The sequence below is a fragment of the Geotrypetes seraphini genome, chromosome 5 (assembly GCF_902459505.1).
Source record: "Geotrypetes seraphini chromosome 5, aGeoSer1.1, whole genome shotgun sequence".
Taxonomy (NCBI): Eukaryota; Metazoa; Chordata; class Amphibia; order Gymnophiona; family Dermophiidae; genus Geotrypetes; species Geotrypetes seraphini.
Window position 1 is genome coordinate 112714505 of NC_047088.1, and position 20891 is coordinate 112735395.

At 44.0% G+C, this 20891-nt stretch overlaps 1 protein-coding gene across 1 annotated transcript in view; it reads right to left on the reverse strand.

Annotated features, from left to right (window-relative positions):
- Positions 1–20891, reverse strand: part of PHGDH (phosphoglycerate dehydrogenase) — a 93544-nt gene that overhangs the window by 65392 nt on the left and 7261 nt on the right. The window contains exons 3-5 of the mRNA XM_033946901.1: positions 9931–9996; positions 5671–5725; positions 614–712 (exon numbers count right to left, since the gene is read on the reverse strand). Of these exons, the coding sequence (XP_033802792.1) occupies positions 614–712; positions 5671–5725; positions 9931–9996 (220 nt within the window). The remainder of the gene's footprint in view (positions 1–613; positions 713–5670; positions 5726–9930; positions 9997–20891) is intronic.

Here is a 20891-nt window from a genome sequence, read left to right on the forward strand (position 1 = left end):
TTAAACCCTAACAGAGACTCCAAAGTTTACACTATTGACTAACTGATTTTGCTGAGCTAAAAAAGAGAACTACAATGATATAACTTACTGAAACCCAAGTTTATCTTAGCCAGACAGTAGTTCACAGATTGCTGTGAAAAACTAATTTTAATGCTGTGCCTCTTCAACCTGTTCTCGTGCTCTGAGCCGCATCGGGAGGGCATCTGAGCATGTGCGTGATGTCACTATGTTGCATCCACATATGCGCAGATGCCCTCCCAACCCTATCCTGAGTAAGAAGCTTTTCAAAACCCAGGCAAAGTGCCAGGTTTTGAAAAGCCATCTGGACATGTCCTCTAAAAAGAGAACATGTCCAGGTAAATCTGGACGTCTGGTAACCCTAGTTATATACATCTTGCTAGGAATGTAATTCAGGTAGTTGTTGAAGACTGTTTCTGATGGCATATCTGCTGATGCAATGGCAGTAAAGGCATAGTGTAGATAGGTTTTGTAGTTTATTTTTTGTTTTGCTTTTATATATGATATTGATGAGTTTGTATAAATTTTTATGGATGGTTTGTTGTAGTCTGCCTAGTGTTTAGCTGGAATATACATTAATAAATCAATACTGTACCTTCATCTGGAAGGCCTGCATCCTAATGGCTACTTCCTTTCCAATTCTTCCTAGTCCCAGAATGCCAAGTGTCTTCCCATGAAGCTCTGCTCCCATGAACTAGGAAGAAATTAATATTACATTTTTATAAGGTCATACATTTTTCATTGTAGATAAGAAGCAACATACCCATCTAGAATGTCCAAATTAATACTACTTTACTTGATCTTTGGCATTCCATTGACTTATTTGGGAGATTATCTATATTTATCCCATGCTTTCTTCCATGAAAATAAAGGTTAATAAATACAAAAGGGTGATTTCTTATATGATTAATATAACATTTCTTGACTAGTTTTCAAGAGCTGGCATATGTTCGAAACAAAAATCTCTATTGACCAACCCAAAAACTGGACAAGGAATGAACATGTGAATAAAGGTGAGCTAGTTGATATTGTATATTTTGATTTTCAAAAGGCATTTGAAAAAGTACCTCATAAGAACATAAGAAGTTGCCTCCACTGGGTCAGACCAGAGGTCCATCCTGCCCAGCGGTCCGCTCCCGCGGCGGCCCATCAGGTGTATGAAAGACTTCTGAGGAAATTATAAAGTCATGGGATAGACGGTAATGTTCTATTATTGATTAAGAATTGGTTGAAAGACCGAAAACAAAACATAGGTTTGGTCAATATTTTTAATGGAGAAGGTAAATAGCGAAGTTCACCAGGGGTCTGTGCTGTGACCGCTGCTTTTTAACATATTTATCAATGGTCTAGAGATGGGAATAACTAGTGAGATAATTAAATTTGCTGATGACACAAAGTTGTTCAAAGTTGTTAAATCGTAAGAGGATTGTGAAAATTTTTCAGAGGACCTTACAAGACTGGGCAACCAAATGGCAGATGACATTTAATGCAAAGTGATGCATATGGGAAAGAGGAACCTGAACTATAGCTATGTGATGCAAGGTTTCATATTAGGAGTCACTACCCAGGAAAAAGATCGAGGTGTCATTGTTGAAGACATGTTGAAACCTCAACTCAATGTGCTGCTGCGGCTAAGAAAGCAAATAGAATGTTAGGAATCATACAGAAAGGAATGAAAACCAAAGATAAAAATGTTATAATGCCCTTGTATCGCTCTATGATACAGTCACACCTCAAATACTATGTGCAACTGTGGTCACCATATCTCAAAAAGATATAGCGGAATTAGAAAAGGTGTAGAGAAGGAAGACGAAAATGATAAAAGGGATGGGATGACTTCCCTATGAGGAAAAGATAAAGCGGCTAGAGCACTTGAAGAAGAGACTTGCTTTAAGAAGAGACAGCTCCGGGTGATACAATAGAGGTCTATAAAATACTGTGCGGAGTGGAAAGGGTAGATTTGAATTGATTGTTTACTTTTTCCAAAATACTAGTACTAGGAGGCATGCAATGAAGCTACTAAGTAGTAAATTTAAAACTAGCCCCAAAAAATATTCCTTCACACAACATGTAATTAAACTCTGGAATTTGTTGCCAGAGAATGTGGTGTATCCAGGATCAGCTGCTTAATCCTGGATACAAGTTCAGGAGGAGTTTCCCAGGATGAGTTTTCCTCTCCTAAATGGGGCACAAATTGGGCACAAAGGTTTTATTGCAGGGGTGTCCAACCTTTTGGCTTCCCTGGGCCGCATTGGCCAAAAAAAATGTTTCTGGGGCCGCGCAAACGCTGCAGCATGACAGAGGAGTGAGCCGGCAAGACGGTAAACACTCGGGGGCAGCAGAAAAAAACACTGCTTCGTCCTCGACTGGGGCCACACAAAATACTTCATGGGGCCGCATGCAACCCTCAGGCCACAGGTTGGACACACCTGCTTTACTGCAATAAGCAGATATCTGAGCTTATTTAATAAAAGATAAGTTAAAATAACAGCATTTTTGTATCTAAGAGATATTACCCTTTGCACCTTTCCAGCTCCTGCAGCATTTGTTTCCCTCCCTCCCCCAGCCTATGCAGCATCTGTTTCCCTTCCTTCCAGAAAGCTCACCTCTGACATAAAACAAATCAGAGGGAATCCCTCCCTCTGATGCATTTTACATCAGAGGGAAGCCTCTAGGTCAGCTGTCAGCAGCCTGTCAGAGGAACTGCTGCTGGCAGCCTGTTGAAGCACTGAACAGAGATAGGCAAGTAGGCAGTCCTGTGAGAGCCCCAAGGAAACTATTTCCATCCCCGCAAGTCTGGAAGGGATCCCTGTGGCATTCCAAACAGCCTTGTTCCTGTGCAGCTCTTTAATTTGGAATGTACTTCTTGTCAGTGTGGAAGATTAGGTTCTTACCTCAAAATCTTTTTTCTGGTAGATATGTTGCAAAAGAATGAAATTTATATTTTTCAACTCTCTCTCCTTCTCCAGTGGCTGTAGTGTCCCCTTCAGTTTGTACCAAAGCAATTGATCATCACTATAACATAAGAAATAGGAAGGGGTATGGGTATCATTTGATCGACCAGTAGATTGCGAAGGCAACGCGAGTCGATTGTGTTGCCTTCGCGTTCTACTTGCTTCCCAACTCAGAAGCACCGAACCGACCAACTTTCCCCACCCGACGTCAATTCTGATGTCGGAGAGGAAGTTCCGGGCCAGCCAATCAGTACCTGGCTGGCCCGGAACTTCCTCTCTGACTTCAGAAATTATGTCAGGGAGCGGAAATCTGGTCGGCCTGACACTTCTGTGTGGGGAAGTAGGGAGAGCTTGGGGCGGCGGTGGTTTGGAGGCCTGTTCCCCGATGGCAGCGGTAGTGGCTTGGGAGCAGGCAGGGAGACAGAAAGAAAAAAGGGAAAAAGAAAGAAAGGGGGGACAGGAAGAGAAAGGGGGCATGGAGAGAGAAAGACAGCCAGAAAGAAAGAAAGGGGAGGGAGCAGGGAGAGAGGAAGAAAAAGTTGATGGAGGGAATGAGGTCTGGAAGCATACAGAAGGCTGAAAGAAGGGAAGAAATATTGGATGCACAGTCAGAAGAATAAAGTGCAACCAGGTAGGAAAAATGATTTTATTTTCAATTTAGTGATCAAAGTGTGTCCTGCTGCTGTAGCTGCTGTCTATATTTTGCACTATGGCCCCTTTTTACTAAACCACAAAAGTAGTTTTTAGCGCAGGGAGCCTATGAGCATCGAGAGCAGTGCAGGGCATTCAGCGCAGCTCCTTGCGCTAAAAACCGCTATCACGGTTTAGTAAAAAGGAACGATAGGAACGAATCGCCCACGTTTCCATTAACTCCTATTGGGAAAGTTGCTTTGATATACGAGTACTTTGGTTTACGGGCATGCTTCTGGAACAAATTATGCTCGCAAAATCAAGGTTCCACTGTATTTGAATTACATATGCCAACAAATATTTTTTTTTCATGCGCCTTGGTTTTTTGACCTGCTCCTGGGGTTATTTGGGGTGCTGATTCAGAAAATTGCATTAGATAGACCTCATAAGCTCTAAATTCTTATATATGGTTGAATTTATGGTTCTATTCCAAATCAGTCATTCCACCAGGATGAAAGAAGAGTACAAGGTCATCTCTTTAGTCTTGAAAAAGATAAATTACCAAGAGCATCAATGGGTGATTTTCTTCTTGGTCAACAAAGTGCTTTTTATGCCTTTGGGATAGCCAAACATGAACACTGGGCAAAAAAATGATTAGCCTCCGAGGGAATATATGGTGGCTGGAGGACAAAATGTAACCAATGAACCTTTGGTAGCATGAGACAGAATCAAACTGCCACCACTACATATAAAGCTAGGCCCGATGAAACAATTTGTAAAGGCTTTGAATAAAGATGGTTTGTGTATTGAATACATAGTGCATATGTTACCTGGACTTATGGAAAAACTAAAGGCAGGAATTTTCGATGGTCCACAGATCAGACAACTTATAAATGACCCACATTTCATAGCATCAATGAATTAAATCGAATCATGTGCCTGATCTTCATTTGTTCTTCTTGTGAAAAACTTTCTTGGTAGAAAGAAGGCAGACAACCACACACAATTAGTAGAAGATATGCTCTTTCATTTCAACATGCTTGGCTGTAACATGATTATTTAAAGTCCTTCTGCTGTCACTTAGATCACTTTCCAGAGTACCTTAGTGACTTAAGCAAAGAGCAAGATGAAAGATTTCACCAAGACAAAAACCATGAAAGCCCAATACCAAGGAAGATGAGATTTACACGATGACAGACTATTGTTGGAATCTTATGCGGGATTGTCCTGGCAGATCCCACTCTCAAAAGTCTTACAAAAGGAGTTTCTTGTGTGTAAAATGACTAGAAAGTTTGTATCATAAATTTGTGCTTTTGGTATGAAATAAGTAGATTTTCATGTTTAAACTTTTCTTTTCATTTTTTAATGTTTCCTTCATACTTAAAAGATATTAATTTAAACACTACATTAAAATATCCTGATTTTTTAATGGGCAGAGTGAAGAGTTGTATATGGCACATGTTCTGTATCTCAAAAACTAGAGCTAATAGGAGAAAACTGGTGCCATTTTTAGAATCAGCAGGTCAAATATACCCAGAAACAGGTCTAACATTTGAGGCACTAAAATTAGGGCTCCTTTTACTAAGCCACGCTAGCGGGGTTAACGCGCGTGACTTTTCATCACACGCTAACCCCAGCGCTGGCCAAAACTACTGCCTGCTCAAGAGGAGGCGGTAGCGGCTAGCGCAGCCGGCGGTTTAACGCGTGCTATTACACACATTAAACCGCTAGTGCGGCTTGATAAAAGGAGCCCTTAGTGTTGGCCAGTGTTATCATTGATTGTAAACCGCTCTACTGTGCGTTCATGAGGGCAAAATATCAAGTGTAATAACCCATAAATAAAGTATCAAGCAAACCATAGCAGTACCAACATAAACGCTGCATAGAGCGATCACAATCTATTCTTCACAGTCCATTGACAAGAATGATTTTAACAGTGTTTGGAAGTCATAAGTGACATAGCAGTAACCTGCAATATCCACACAACTCAGTGTTTTATCAGCGACAGCAGACACTTCAATTTAACAGCACCTTATCCAACTTGTAGCTACTCATACCCTCTGCATACCTTCTTCCGATCCCATCGTCCTGCCTTCATGGATGCTGTGGCCTGAGGGATTTGCCTGCAAAAGATTAATCCAGCTATGTAGTCAGAAAAAGATCACCTTCCCTCCAACCAAACTTGCATGCATCCCACTTCTTATACTCATAGGTTTAGAGACTATAAATAATGAACTAAACTATCAACTTTCTTGTGGGAAGAAAAGAAACCATCTGCAAAGACTCTCTAATAAGAACCAAATTGGAAGGCATATGGAGAAAGGTAGGGGCCAACAACCCCTGAGGCAAACCAGGTGAGAGAACACATAGCTGTTTGTTGAGCACCATAAGTACTAAAATAGTATAGGAAAGTTGTATACAATAGTAGAGTTCAAGTCTCTTATATCTGCTGGGAGATTACCAGCCTGCCCCATGAATCCCCAAATAAGTCAACTCAAATATTCAAATGTTGCTACTATAGGAACAGTGCATCCTGGACAGAGGTAGAAGGTTGTTTAACAGCATTTAAGCTCTATTGTTTGAAAAGATGGGAAGATAGCTCTTCAAAGAGCTAAGAGAGTAAGGAGATAGAAGGCAAAGGAAGTTCACATTTCTCATTTTATTTATTTATTTATTCAGTTTTCTATACCGTTCTCCCAGGGGAGTTCAGAACGATTTACATGAATTTATTCAGGTACTCAAGTATTTTTCCCTGTCTGTCCCGGCGGGCTCACAATCAATTTAATGTACCTTAGGCAATGGGGGGATTAAGTGACTTGCCCAGGGTCACAAGGAGCAGCGTGGGTTTGAACCCACAACCTCAGGGTGCTGAGGCTGTAGCTTTAACCATTGCGAAAACAACAATGAAGGAGAACAGATGGTGCTCAATCCTTTTATTTTAAAATGACAAGATTGTGTTTCGGCCCAAGAAAGCCTGCCTTTGGAGTCTTGTTGTAAAATGATAAAACCCTAGATGTATTAATTCCTATATCCAAGTAGTGCAATAAGTTCTCTTTAAAAACACAAACTTAATAGCTGGCAACGAATGCAGCGAAACCGTATACAACTGAAAATGAAACTGCGCCACACTCTCCCCAGCTTTATTTAGTGTACTGCAAATAAAAGCTAAGTATAGAAACAGTATCAAGATGAACTGGAAAAGAGGGCAAAAAAAGTCACTAAAAGGAGACATAAGATATAATTAGAATAAAATATTTATTTATTTAGATTTTTATCCCCTCCTCCCAAAAGCTCAGAATGGGTTACAAAAAGACATTCACAATGCAAGAAGGAAATGAGGGGTAGAGACAGAAGTATACAAAGAAGTCTATCCATTGGGCATTTTAGTGGAAGATGAAGAGGAAGAGGAAGGTCTTCAACGCTTTTCAGAAGGCCATCAGTGAGTCCAGTGATCTGATCTGAGTAGGTAATTGGTTCCATAGTCGTAGAAGAAAGTGGCTGTAAGAGCATTTGCTTGCCATTTCCATTTTGAGTTATCTTCTTGGAAGGATGCTGAGCTGCCTTTATGAGTCAGAGCAAAGAGAGCGGTTAGGGGTATGTGGCTGTAGCTTGGATGCTGTGGAGGGTTTTTGGTGGAATCTTTTGTGTGCCATTACAAGGGCCTTAAAAGGTGCTGCGCTTGCTGACAGGTAAGGAGTGGGCTGTGCGAAGTGCTGGTGTGATGGGATAGGCAGCCATTCGGAGCACAGTGAGGGACCAAGCAGGCATGGAAAAAGCGCGTGCCTGCCTCCTGCACCGCTGTGCCGCTGATGCTGCCGGAAGAGAGCAGCAGAACCCAGGCAGGAGCGCGGAAAGTGCGCTGGACCGCTGGGATGCCAAAAGGAGGTACGGGTCTTGTTTGGGTTTTTTTTTTTACATTCACTCCTTAAGACGCACCCTTATTTCCACCCCCTTTTTGGGAGTGGAAAAAGTGCATCTTATGGAGCAAAAAATATGGTAACTAATTTTGCACAATTTTCTAAGAACTGTTGAAATAACAGTTTTTCATAGATTTACGGAAAATCTGTAAGGAGAGAAGAGTTCTAACAGAAGAGGGAATCCCATTCCAAATCATTGTAAAAGTATATGAGAAAGATTGAGTAATATTGCCAATATATTTTATTCCTTTTAAAGATGGGAAAGACCGTTTAAATTTCTGAGATTTTCTAGAATCAGAAGATCTCTGATTATTCAAAGACAGAGGAATCAAAGATGTAAATAGCCCATGTTTGATTTAAAAAACCATAGAAGTGCATTTAAACTGTACTCTAAGATAGACGGGGAGCCAGTGAAGCTTTCTCAAAAGAAGAGGCACATGATCAAACTTTCTCTTACCAAATATTAGCTTTGCTGCTGTATTTTGGATTAGTTGTAACCATTTTAGATTCCTCTTACTCAGGCCTATAAAAATTAAATTACAGTAATCTAATTGTACTAGGATAATAGCTTGCACCAATACCGCAAAATGTTGCTGGTGATACAGATGTCTAACCTTCCTTAACATTCGTAAGATGAAAAAACATTTCTTTGAAAGGTGATTAACCTGACATTGAAATGATAAAGAACAGTCCAATAGAACTCTACAAGAAAATTCAATTTTCAAAGATTCTCCAGAATTCAAAGTTACAGAGAGAGGTAACTGTTCAATTTTTGGGCCAAACCATAATAATTTTGTCTTGGCTGAATTAAATTTCGTTTGAACAGAGGTAGCTCATATTTGAAGTCTGGAAATATAATAAGTTATATTTAGATCGAAGTTGCTCAGTTTTGGATCAACTTCTAATAGAATAAAAATATCATCCGCATATGTAAAAATTGCTTCAGAAACAGCTAAAATGAAGTTCTTTAATGTAGTTACATTAATGTTAAAAACTAAAGGAGACAACGGGGAACCCTGTGGAACTCCACAGGCAGATTTCCATGGAGCAGATGTTTCACCATCAATACCTCATAGGTGCGTAGTATTAGAAAACATGTAAACCAGGGGTGTCCAACCTTTTGACTTCCTTGGGCTGCATTGGCTGAAAAAAGTTTCTGGGGCCACGCAAACACTGCAGCAAGACAGAGGAGGGAGCCAGCAAGACAGTAGACACCTGGGGGCAGCAGAGGAAAACACTGCATCGCCCTTGACCGGGGCCGCACAAAATACTTCACGGGGCCCCAGGTTGGACACCCCTGATGTAAACCATCTCAGTACTTTCTGATCCAGGCCTATCTCAGAAAATAAACAGATCAGTATATCATGATGAACTATATCAAAAGTTGCTAAAAGATCAAACTGCAGCAAGATAGGCAAAGTATTTGTTTACCTGTGTAAAGAGTTTATTATATTAAATTTTATTTGTTGGCAAATAGTTCTGCATCAATAAGCACTCTCTACCAGAGTATTTAGTGCACTTACCCTCCCCATCCTTTTACAAAACCACACAAGAGGTTTTTAGTACCGGACGGCATGCTGATTGCTCTGCGTTGTTCCGACGTTCACAGGAACTCTAACCACCTCTTCTATTAAACTGCATTAGCAGTTTATAGCTTAGAGAGCCGCATTGAATGGTCTGCACTGCTCCCGATGCTTATAGGAACTCAATGAGCGTCGGGAGCAGCATAGGCCATTCATGACGGCTCCTTGCGCTAGAAACTGCTATTGCTTTTTCATAAAAGGAGGCCTAAGACTATCTGAGGAGCACAGAGCATTCAGCGTGCCAGCCAGCGCTAAAAACCTCTTGTATGGTTTGTTAAAAGGGGGGATTAAGTAGATATTTTGGGTAATTCTTTAGGCCACAGAGGAGTGTGGTTGGAGAGAAGTAGAGGAGCTCTACTTGCGATCAACCTCTCCCCACCAGTCTTTCTAAAAAAGAGATTCTCAAACCTGCCCTGGGAAACACTTGGCCAGTCCATTTTTCTGGATATCCACAAATTAATGTTCATGAAATAAACTTGCAACTCTCTTATGCATGTTCATTGTAGATATCCTGAAAACCTGAGTGAATAGGTATGTCCCCTGGACTGAATTGAGAACGTCTGTCCTGAAATTAGTATTGAAACTTGGGCAGGCCATAATTTTTTACCGATAGCTATATGGAAATGAGTAAGAAGCGAGATTGTCCACAATAATATCCTAATGACAGGCATGTAAAGGAGTGTTATTTAGTTCAGTCAGAAAAAGAAGAAAAAAAAGAATACAGAGGAATCACAAGAAGGAAACAGCTAATGAGAAACTGAAAGACAGCAAGAAAGAGAAACAGGAGGGAGTTAGAGACAGTCATAAAAAACAAAACGGCATACTCACCTGGAGAGACAGAGAATCATGGCACAGGTGAGCTCTGCAGCACTGATGCTGTTACCTGAGGGAGTGCTAGCAAGGGAAAAGGAACACAGTGTTACTCCCAACTTCCAGTCACTACAAAAAATATATCTTCCTTCACATAATGACCCCTGTCCTTCATTCATTGATGGAAGAGATGGCTCCCCTCATAACACTAAGTAACAACATTTTATTATTTTTTTGTTCCTGAGTAATGTGTTCTTTCTTAATTGCCTATGCTACAAAGTATAGAAAATGGTTATCATTCCCCTCAAACTTTGCTTTTCTGACCAGGATACTGATATTTTGAGATTTACCAATTTTTCCAAAGCATTCCAGATTGATTCCAATCTGAGTAAACTTAGGTGCCCTTTTGATGTCTAGGCTCAAGAAGTGAAACTTATTGGATGAAAGCGTGCAAGTTACAGATCAGAGAAAGCACCAGCAAGCTTTTTCTACCTTCTTCGCCTATGAAGATGGGCTCTGCTTCTGCCATAATGTGACTAGTCTGTTTGAGGCAATTGGAATTGCCTGTAACCCAAAAAGTGGCATCTCTTCACTGACAGCTCATCTGGGAGAATCAAAGCCATGCTTCTCCATAATGGGAACAAGTACCCGTCTCTTCTACTGGATCACTTAGTGCACCTCAAAGAGGATTATAGCAGCATCAAGACCTTACAAGGTGCCTTGATGTAAGATAAGTATGGTTGGGAAGTCATTAGAGACTTCAAAATGGTGGCATTCCTAATGGGTCTCCAAGGCAGATTTACCAAGTTTCCCTGATATTGCTGCCTTTGGGACAGCAGGGACGCAGAAGCGTACTACCAAAGGTGGGACTGTTCACAGTGGACTAAGTTCTCTGTGGGGAGAAACAATGTCAAATGGGAACTACTGGTGGGCCCCCAGAAGGTGCTGATGCCACCACTGTACATCAAATTGGGCCTAATGAAACAATGTGTTGGAGCTCTAGATAAAGACTTTGCAGCCTTCAAGTACCTTCAAGACATCGTCCCTAATCTGTCTGAGGCAAAGGTCAAAGCTCATGTCTTTGTCAGACCACAGATAAAAGATCATCCTGGACTGCAAGGAATTTCCCCAAGAAGCTAAATAGGAAGGAGAAAGCGGCTTGGAACAGCTTTTGTCACAGTGGTCCAGGGCTTCCTGGGCAATCACAAGGTCAAAAACTATGTGGAGTTGATTGAGAATCTGGTGAAAAATTTCAGTAAAAAATGGGCTATAGCATGTCTCTCATAGTCCATGCCCTCGATGCTCATCTTGAGACATTCAAGGAGAGCATGGGTGCTATACTCAGAAGAGCAAGGTGAACGCTTTCACCAGGATATACTGGACTTCAAATGCTGTTACCAAGGACAATATAATGAGAACATAATGGGAGACTACATCTCGGGGCTGATTTCTGAAAGTGACTAACAATATAATCGCAAATCTTGAAAAACTGCTCACTTCTAAATCTTCTGTGATCATCTATGTATAACTTCAACATAAATATGAGTGAGTGCTGAAAATGTCTCAGTCCAACCAACCAAATTTCCAAATGTTGAGTATTATTTTGCCACTGTAGCTGAAAAGAGTGTTGTCTTATTTTGCTAAGTGCCAATTTGCAGAAACAAAATTCTATGTTTTAACATTGTTTCAGATCATTGATTGAACAATATCCACATCATTTTCTTCTTGGTTGGGCTGAGAACTTTTCAGCACCCCCTTGTACATGTTAATTGTGATTCATATGGCAAATTCATACGCCGGTGAGATTACACAAAGTAAATAATGCAAACTCAAATAAATGCTGACACTGTAATCTAGAGGTGGGAACTCTAGATCAGTGTTCTTCAAACTTTTGACACCTATGGACCGGCAGAAATAAAATAATTATTTTGTGGACCGGCAGTTGAAGAACACTGTGCTAAGTTGTGGGCCAGACCCCGCCCATCTCCACCCAATCTCTACCCCAGACCCCGTCCCCATAATAGTACTAATTGTTACACCATTTTTTCCATTCATTTTTCATATATACACACATACAATATAATCGTATTAACAACATATAATGGTTAACCACAAAATTAAACTACACAAAGCACACTGTATGCTTCTCAATATTAATTCCTACCAGAACACAGATAACCCCACGCAAATATAGGACCAAAAATTAAAAGTACTAATATATACAAACAAACCCTAAGGTGCAAGACTGAATGCAGTACAACCCCAGATGAAAAGAAACAAAAGCATTTCTTTCTGAAAAGACACCAGATGCAAATCAATCACCAAATTAAAAAATAAAAATCATTCCCCCCTATTGTCGTCATCTCTCTCCCTCCATGCTGTGCCTTGTCTTCTGGCCTGCCCCCCAGTGTTATTTTCGGGCCGGCTCCTTCTTCCTCAGTGCTGCAGTGCACAAAGCCATGGGCAGTGGCTCCTCGCATGTCCCGCGCCTCATCTGGAAGCCTTCCCTCTGATGTGACATCAGAGAGAAGGCTTCCAGTTCAGGTGCAGGACACACGTAGGAGCCTCTGCCCATGGCTTTGTGCACTGCTGCACTGAGGAAGAGGGAACCGGCCTGAAGACAACGCCGCATCGATCTCACCAATCTCTGAAGAGCACTGTCTTGGGCCTGATGCACTTGCCAGTCCTGTGGACCGGCAGGAAATTTCTATGGACCGGCACTGGTCCACAGACCGGGGGTTGAAGAACACTGCTCTAGATCACCTTTTATTTCAATGCCCTTTAATATTAATTTTTTGAAAATCCATATGGAGCAAGATAAATCTTATTCTTGAAGTTCCCATTCCATTAACCCTCTTAAAAAACATAAGGACAAATTCCTTTTGATAATGACAAATGTAGCTCTACATATGATAATTAGAAATTGGAAGCAATGTGATAGGTTAAATTCTCCATTCTGGTGGGAAACGCTATGTATGTATTATAGATATGAAAAAATTCTACCAGAACATAAGGGCGCTACCCGGAAATTTAAAGAACTCTGGGGTCCATTAGATGATTTTGTAACATTCAAGGTAACAGAAGTTGTCATAAATTAATCTATTTACCAGATCTGTTATTACAAGTTATACTTCCAGTAAAGAGAGGGAGGGTGGACGGGAGGGATTATAAGATAGAAGGTTTATTCTAATCAATATTTGTTATATATAAGTGCTTCTATGAGATTAGTTTATTGTATTCGATTGCACTTTCTGTATGTATGTTTTTCAAAATCAATAAAAACAGAATTTTTTAAAAAAATTTTGATTCATATGTTGGTTTTTAAGTCTTTATATGAAAGAAAAGATGAAAATTTGGCATTTTCACATCTTAAATAGGTAAACTGCAAAATTTGCCTATCCTGGTCACTAAAGCAAATTTTATGGAAATAACAAAGACATTTTCTATAATTTTTAGGCATGAGCAATTAGGAAATTACACTTCTTGTACAATCCCTCTGGAGGCTGAACTTGAGGTATCTTGTATCCTTCTTAGCTTCGGCTGCAGGGCTAATAAATCTTGTTCCCTCCCCTTCAGGCTACCTGTCTGGGAACTTCCTGTCATGCTCAGTTTGTTCCTGCAGCCTTGCTGCATGGGTGATCTCTTCTGCTCATGATTTATTTTTCAATTTCTAATCTTATTTGATTTGTTTCGCGGGTTTGCCCAAGTGCTGCGGATCAACTCTGTGGGAGTGATCATTCGGCGGGAGATCGCAGACATTTTAAATATTGTCTGCTTCTGGAGAGTGCTCTTTAAGCTTGAATTGCAGTAAGCCCTCTAGACAACCTGCAGATTGGATCGGCTCCAGGATCGGGAGCCATCTCTCCCCTGGTTTGTCCATAAAGGGATGGAGTGAAGGCTACTGCAGTTCCGTGGAGGTATGCCAGGATTGGAACCAGACTGTGTGTCTTCCCTGATTTCCCTGAGGGGTCCTGCTCGTCATTATCTGTGGTGACAGAGAATTTGAGGTAGTCAGAAGACCTGAAAAATCCAGTTTATTCAGCTCCTGAGGTACTGATCTCCTTGCTTGTACTGTGTATTGCAGACTGCCTTTGACTTTCATTACAGCACATGTCTCAGTGGTGCCTATGTGCCCCTGAGTTTGGCGATTTTGGGGGTGCTGAAATCGGGGTTTTGGGTAGTTTCCCTGCATGTAATGGTTCCCCCCCCCCCACACCTGTAAAATCATAAAATTGCCATTTTTCCTGGGGAGTTTTAGGGCAAAATCGGCACCTGTGGCAGCCATCTTGGATTTTCTTTAAAGTTTTTTAAAGTATATTTTTGGGGCTTAGGAGCTTCGTTTTTGCTCCAAACTTCACATATGGCCTCCTCAGGACAGGATGGCATGGATTCATGCCATAAATGGCTGGCGGATTCACAGCTGTGTATCACGTGTGCCGCAGCTTGCGAGGGGTATGAACCGCGTGTGGATTCCGCACTACTCTGCTTTCCTCCAATTCCACCCGAGACGTAATTCCGGCATCCGGGATGTCTAAATTGGACAAGGAGGGCACTTCCACGAAACAAGCGTAGTTACGGGGAAAAGTCTCAAAAATCTTCTAAACATTCCAAATCTGAGTCATGCAGATTGGCTCTTGCCGCTGGTGACTATTTTCCGCTGGAATTTGTGAATATGATGTATTAGGCTTTCATGAGAAAAAAAGCTATTCCTGTCTCTCCCTCTCAGACTCTGGTGCAGCAGTCTATTCAGCCTTTGAATTCCAGCATGTCTATTTGTTCCTTTGCTGGACCACCAGAAAGCAAGCGGCTACTTCCCACCATTGCTTCTGTTCCTGCTTCAGTTTCTATGCCTTTGCTGTCGCATGGTTCCTCGGCGGGGTGAGCGGATGTAGCTAACTTAGCGGATCTTGGGGATTCCCAGAACACTGAGTTCCGCGATTTGGGAGAGGATCAGGCGGTGCACAGGCTCTTTAAGTCCAGCCGCTTTCCTGATCTTATTTCAGAGTCCTTGCAGACATTAAAACTTGATTCAGACTCAGTGGTTCAGGTTGAGTGTTTTTGTCATGAGTTCTAAGCCCCCACTATCCGCTGCATTTCCGGACCATGTGGACTTGGCGGAATTGCTCTTAGAGGTTTGGGAGACCCCGGAGGGTCCCCTGAAGTGCGCTAGGGCCACGGTGAAGTTGTATCCCATGGCATTGGAGTTCTCCAAGTGCTTAGTCTCGGCGAAGGTGGATTTGGCAGTGGCTCATGTCACTAAATTTACCTCTTTGCCCTCAAATGGAGGGGTTGTCCTAAAGGATGGTCAGGACAGAAGAGTGGATTTTGTTCTAAAGCGTCTTTTTGATTCCGCTGCGGTGGGAATGCGAGCTGCGGTGGCCACTTTCTTTGTGGCCCGGGCATGTCATACCAAATTCCGCCAGGATCTTGAGGAGGTGGTCCTTTGGAACCTCAACTTCCTGGTATCTGGGGTGAATTATTTAACAGACACACTCTGATATCTTGAAAGTTTTGGCTAAGCTGGGAGCTTATTCAGTTTCCACTTGGCGAATGTTATGGATTCGCCAGTGGTCGGGTGATTTTTCATCTAAGGCTAAGCTGAGCAAGTTGCCTTTTAGAGGTTCGCTCTTGGTTGGCCAGGGTTTGAATGACCTTATGGCTAGTGTGCAGGACCGTTAGCCTAAGGTGGTCCTTGGCTCAAGACCTCGTCCGACCCTTAAGGGATGGCCAAATTTTCATCCCTTCTGGTTCACTTCTCAGTATGCCGGACACCCAGCAGTGGGACAGCGTTTCGGAGCTCCCTCCAGACCTCGCTTTGGAGATGCAGCGTGCCAACAGTCTTACAACACCCGGCCTTCTGCCCCTCCCAAGAGAAAATTAAGAAGCCAGGTCTCTGGCGGGGCTCCCCCAGATTGGGGGGCGGCTTTCGGCCTTTCTTCCGGAATAGCAAAAGATAACCTCAGACCAATGAGTCAGTGGGTCCTTGAGATGCTCAGGGAGGGCCTTTGACTACAGGTTTTCCGGCCAGCGCCGGACTTCCTGTCCTCTCCTAAGGGAAATCTGGACAGAGCCAGCAAAGTGCAAGCTATGGTGCACCAGTTGATGGATCTGGTGGCTATAGAGCCGGTCCCAAAGGGAGACTTGATCTCCGGGAAATACTTGATTTACTTCATCATGCCAATGAAAGACTCCCAAGGATTGCAGACCGATTCTAAACCTGAAGGCAGTAAATGCCTTCCTGCGAGTTCCACGTTTCTGGATGGAAACGGTGCATTCAATAATGGCAGCCATGGCGCCCAAGGAGTTTTTGGCTTCCTTGGATCTCACGAAAGCATACATACACATCCCGATCTTTACAGATCATTGGAGATTCCTGAGGTTTCATGTTCTTGGGAGGCACTACCATTCGGGTTGGATTCGGCGCCCAGGTCATTCACCAAAGTCATGGTGGTAGTGGCTGCCCATCTGCACTCACTGGGTGTGCTCATACATCCATACCTCGATAACTGGCTGATCAGATCTCCCTCGAGGGAGGAAGGCCACTTGATGGTTCGCCAAGTGGTGTCTTTCCTGGAAAGTCTCAGCTGGGTGATCAATATCAAGAAGAGTCACCTCGAGCCAACGCAGGACTTGGAGTACCTGGGAGTCCAGTTCCACTAGGGAAGGAAACAGGTGTTCCTACCAGAATCCACGAAACTCAAACTCCAGAGCACAATTTGGGACATGTTAGCGGTTCCAGCCCCGATTGCCTGGCAGTATCTGCAGATGTTGGGTCTCATGGTGGCAACCATAGATGTGATTCCATCGGCAAGAGCTCACTTATGTCCTCTTCAGTTATCCCTTTCTGACTCAGTGGAATCCTCAGCAGGATGTGCTGGGGTGAAGCTATCTTGGTTGGCAGCAGCGTGCAGTAGTATGCTGTGGTGGTTGAACCCAGACACTCTGAACAGAGGGCTCCCTCTGCGAGTCCTGGACTGGGTGACCCTGACTATGGACACGAGTCTCTCTAGCTGGGGAGCAGTTTGCAAGTCTCTACCGGTCCAGGGTCGCTGGATGGCAAGGTAGAGCAGATGGTCGATCAATCGACTGGAGCTGCGAGCGATCCGTCTAGCTCTGCCGAGATTCCAAGGGAGTCTCCACCAGAAGGCCATCCGTGTGTTCTCGGACAAAGCGACGGCTGTTGCCTATGTCAATCGTCAAGGGGGCACGAGGAGTTCCCTGCTGGGTTTGGAGGCTTGGATGCTCTTTGCTTGGGCAGAGCGTCATCTATTGGCCTTGTCCACGGCTCATGTGGTCGGAGTAGACAACATTCAGGCAGACTTTCTCAGTTGTCGGACTCTGAAGCAGGGAGAATGTCCCTGTTCAGGCTAGCGTTCGAGGCCATAGTGCGCCGATGGAGTCGTCCCACCTACGATCTGATGGCATCTTCAAAGAACTGGAAGAGCGAGAGCGCCTTTGCGAAGGAGCCTTGAGAAGGAACCAGGTGCCCAGGCAGCCCAGCAGCAAATTCTAACTTCTTAAAAAAAAAAAAAAAAAAGCCACAGGTACTTCTCTCTACTCATTCTCTTTTCTCTCTCCACTCTTTCAGCTAGCTGCGCACCAGGAAACACCCATACACACCGTGGGACATAGGAACAAGAGAACAGCAATGGAGGCGGTAGGAACCCAGCAGTGCTACCCAGTATACTGCATCGAATGCCACATGTATGACTACCTCCCCTCTGGGAGACAGGCATACATGTGCAGTCGATGCCAGGAACTGGAGAGCCTGAAGAAGGAGGTCGGGAGACTGCAGGTTAGAGTCCAGGAGCTGGAGGGACTCTGCTGGTCAATTGAAGACACCACCAGAGAAAACCACATCACAGAACAAGTTAGAGAGCTGGAGAAATTCATCGAGGAGGCCTGCAGGATGGTGGAGGCACAGAACCACCAGCACATCAGGAGAGAACCAGACGCCATAGGAGGAGGACCTTGCGGAGAATCTGGACAGGCAGATGAGACGGAGACCCAAAAGAGCCAAGAGGAAGGACTAGCAGACTACGCCACTGACACAGACCTGAGAGCAGAGAGACAGTTGAGGAAGGGGAAATCTGCTATTGTAGTGGGAGACTCAATCCTGAGAGAAGTGGACAGTCATATAGCCGGAGGGAGAGAGGACCGACTGGTGACATGTCTCCCAGGGGCAAGAACGAAGGACGTCATCGACAGAATTGAGAGGATCCTGGAGGGAGCCGAAACGGAGGAGACAGCAGTAGTAATCCACATAGGAACCAACGACGTCAGCAGGAGGAACTACAACAGGACTACACTAACTGACCAGTTCAGGATCCTGGGGAGGAAACTGAAGATGAGGACACGAAGGATAGCCTTCTCAGAGATCCTGCCGGTACCGAGAGCAGACGCAAGGAGGCAGAGTGAGCTACAAGCAATCAACGGTTGGCTGAGGAGATGGTGTGAAGAGGAGGGTTTCCACTTTATTCGGAACTGAACTACTTTCTTGGGAAAGAACAAGCTCTATAGGAGAGACGGACTGCATCTGAGCACGGCTGGGACGAGGATGCTGGCACGCAACGTCCAGAGCATCATAGACTTGGCTTTAAACTGAGAAAAAGGGGAAAGCCGATAGTCGATCTGGCCCCGACACATCGGACAAAAGTATCAACTAAAGATACTGAGCAAGGACACTGTAAACAAGGGCTCGGGAATGAGTGGGAATTATTGGAAAAAGGACCTAAGGACGCTATGCAGGGGCTCGGGACTGAGTGGAAATTATTGGAAAAAGGACCTAAGAATGCTATGCAGGGGCCCAGGGAGCAGAGGAAACTAGTGGGCAGTAATAACAGAGAGCAACCGGAACCAGAGGGACAACCAAAAATGGGGAATCAGGCTGAGGACGAAACAGGCGCACCACAGGAGGAGGATGACCAAGGCGAGGCTCGAGGTCCAGCAGTCCATGAGGGGGACGGCAGGAGCACCAGGCCACGAGGAAAATCAGCAGGGAATGCAACCAACCGGGACTTACTTTGTCTATATACCAATGCTAGGAGCCTGAGGGCCAAAATGGGAGAGCTGGAAGTCATAGCCAGCAAAAAGGACTTAGACATAATTGGAGTCACAGAAACGTGGTGGACTGATGACAACAAATGGGATGTAGCCATACCAGGGTACAAACTCTACAGGAGGGACAGGACACACAAAAATGGTGGAGGAATAGCGCTATACATAAAGGAATCCATACCTTCAACCAGGATTGAAACAACAGTAAGGGCTGATGGCTTAGAATCACTATGGGTCAAGCTACCGGGAGGATCTGGAACAGACATGAAATTAGGTTTGTACTATCGACCACCTGGGCAATCGGAAGAGATCGACCAAGACCTGGAAGCTGAACTGAGGCAGGTAAGCAAAAGCGGAAGGGTGATGGTGATGGGGGATTTCAACAACCCTGGGATAGATTGGAGTATCGGGCACTCAAACTGCACAAGGGAGGCCAAATTCCTGGAAGCCACAAGGGACTGTTTCTTGGAACAACTGGTCATGGAACCAACACGGGGAGATGCCACTCTTGACCTAATCTTCAACGGACTAGGGGGACCCGCAAAGGAGGTGGCAGTACTAGGCCCACTGGGGAACAGCGATCACAATACGATCCAGTGCAGGTTAGAAATTGTATCATCGAAAGTGAAAAGGACCGCAACAAAAACACTCAACTTCAGAAAAGGAAATTATGATGCCATGAGGAAAATGGTGGGAAAGAAACTCAACAACGCAAGGAAGACGGAGTCCGTAGAAAAAGCCTGGACCCTACTCAAGGGCGTGGTACACGAAGCACAGAACCTGTGCGTCCCCAAGTTCAGGAAAGGGTGCAAAAAAAACAGAACAAAAAACCCAGTGTGGATAACAAATGCAGTGAGGAAGGCGATAAGTGACAAGAAAGCATCGTTCAGCAAATGGAAAAAGGATCAATCAAAGGACAATCTAAAGGAGCATAAAAAACACCAGAAAGAGTGCCACCGAATGGTTAGGAAAGCAAAAAGAGAATATGAAGAGAAATTAGCGGGGGAAGCAACAAACTTCAAATCGTTCTTCAGATACGTTAAGGGGAAGCAACCAGCAAGGGAGGAAGTGGGACCCTTGGACGATGGAGACAGAAAGGGGGTGGTAAAAGAGGAAAAAGAGATGGCTGACAAGTTAAATGAGTTCTTCACGTCAGTCTTCACGAGGGAGGACACAACCAACATTCCGGAACCAGAAGAGATCGTAAATGGTGATCAGGAAGATAAGCTGGCCCAACTAGAGTTAAGTCAAGAGGATGTCCTCAGGCAGATAGACAGGCTAAAGAGCGACAAATCACCAGGTCCAGACGGCTTTCACCCAAGGGTACTCAAGGAACTGAGGAACGAAATAGCAGAGCCACTTCGACAAATATGCAACCTATCCTTAAAAACTGGAGAGATCCCAGAGGACTGGAAAATAGCAAATGTCACGCCAATCTTCAAGAAGGGTTCGAGGGGCGACCCGGGAAACTACAGGCCGGTGAGCTTGACCTCGGTCCCGGGAAAGATGATGGAAGCGCTGATCAAGGACAGCATCTGTGAACACATCGAAGCCAATGGACAGCTTAAATCAAGTCAGCATGGCTTCTGCAAGGGTAGGTCATGCCTCACTAACTTATTACACTTCTTTGAAGGGGTGAACAGACAGGTGGATAAAGGGGAATCCATAGATATCATTTACCTTGACTTCCAAAAGGCCTTCGACAAGGTACCACACGAAAGACTGCTTAAGAAACTATGGAACCACGGGGTACAAGGGGAGGTCCACCGATGGATCAAAAACTGGCTGGCAGGCAGAAAACAGAGGGTTGGAGTGAAGGGTCACTATTCAGATTGGAAATGGATCACGAGCGGGGTGCCGCAGGGGTCGGTGTTGGGACCGCTCCTTTTCAATATATTTATAAATGACCTGGAGGCGGGAAC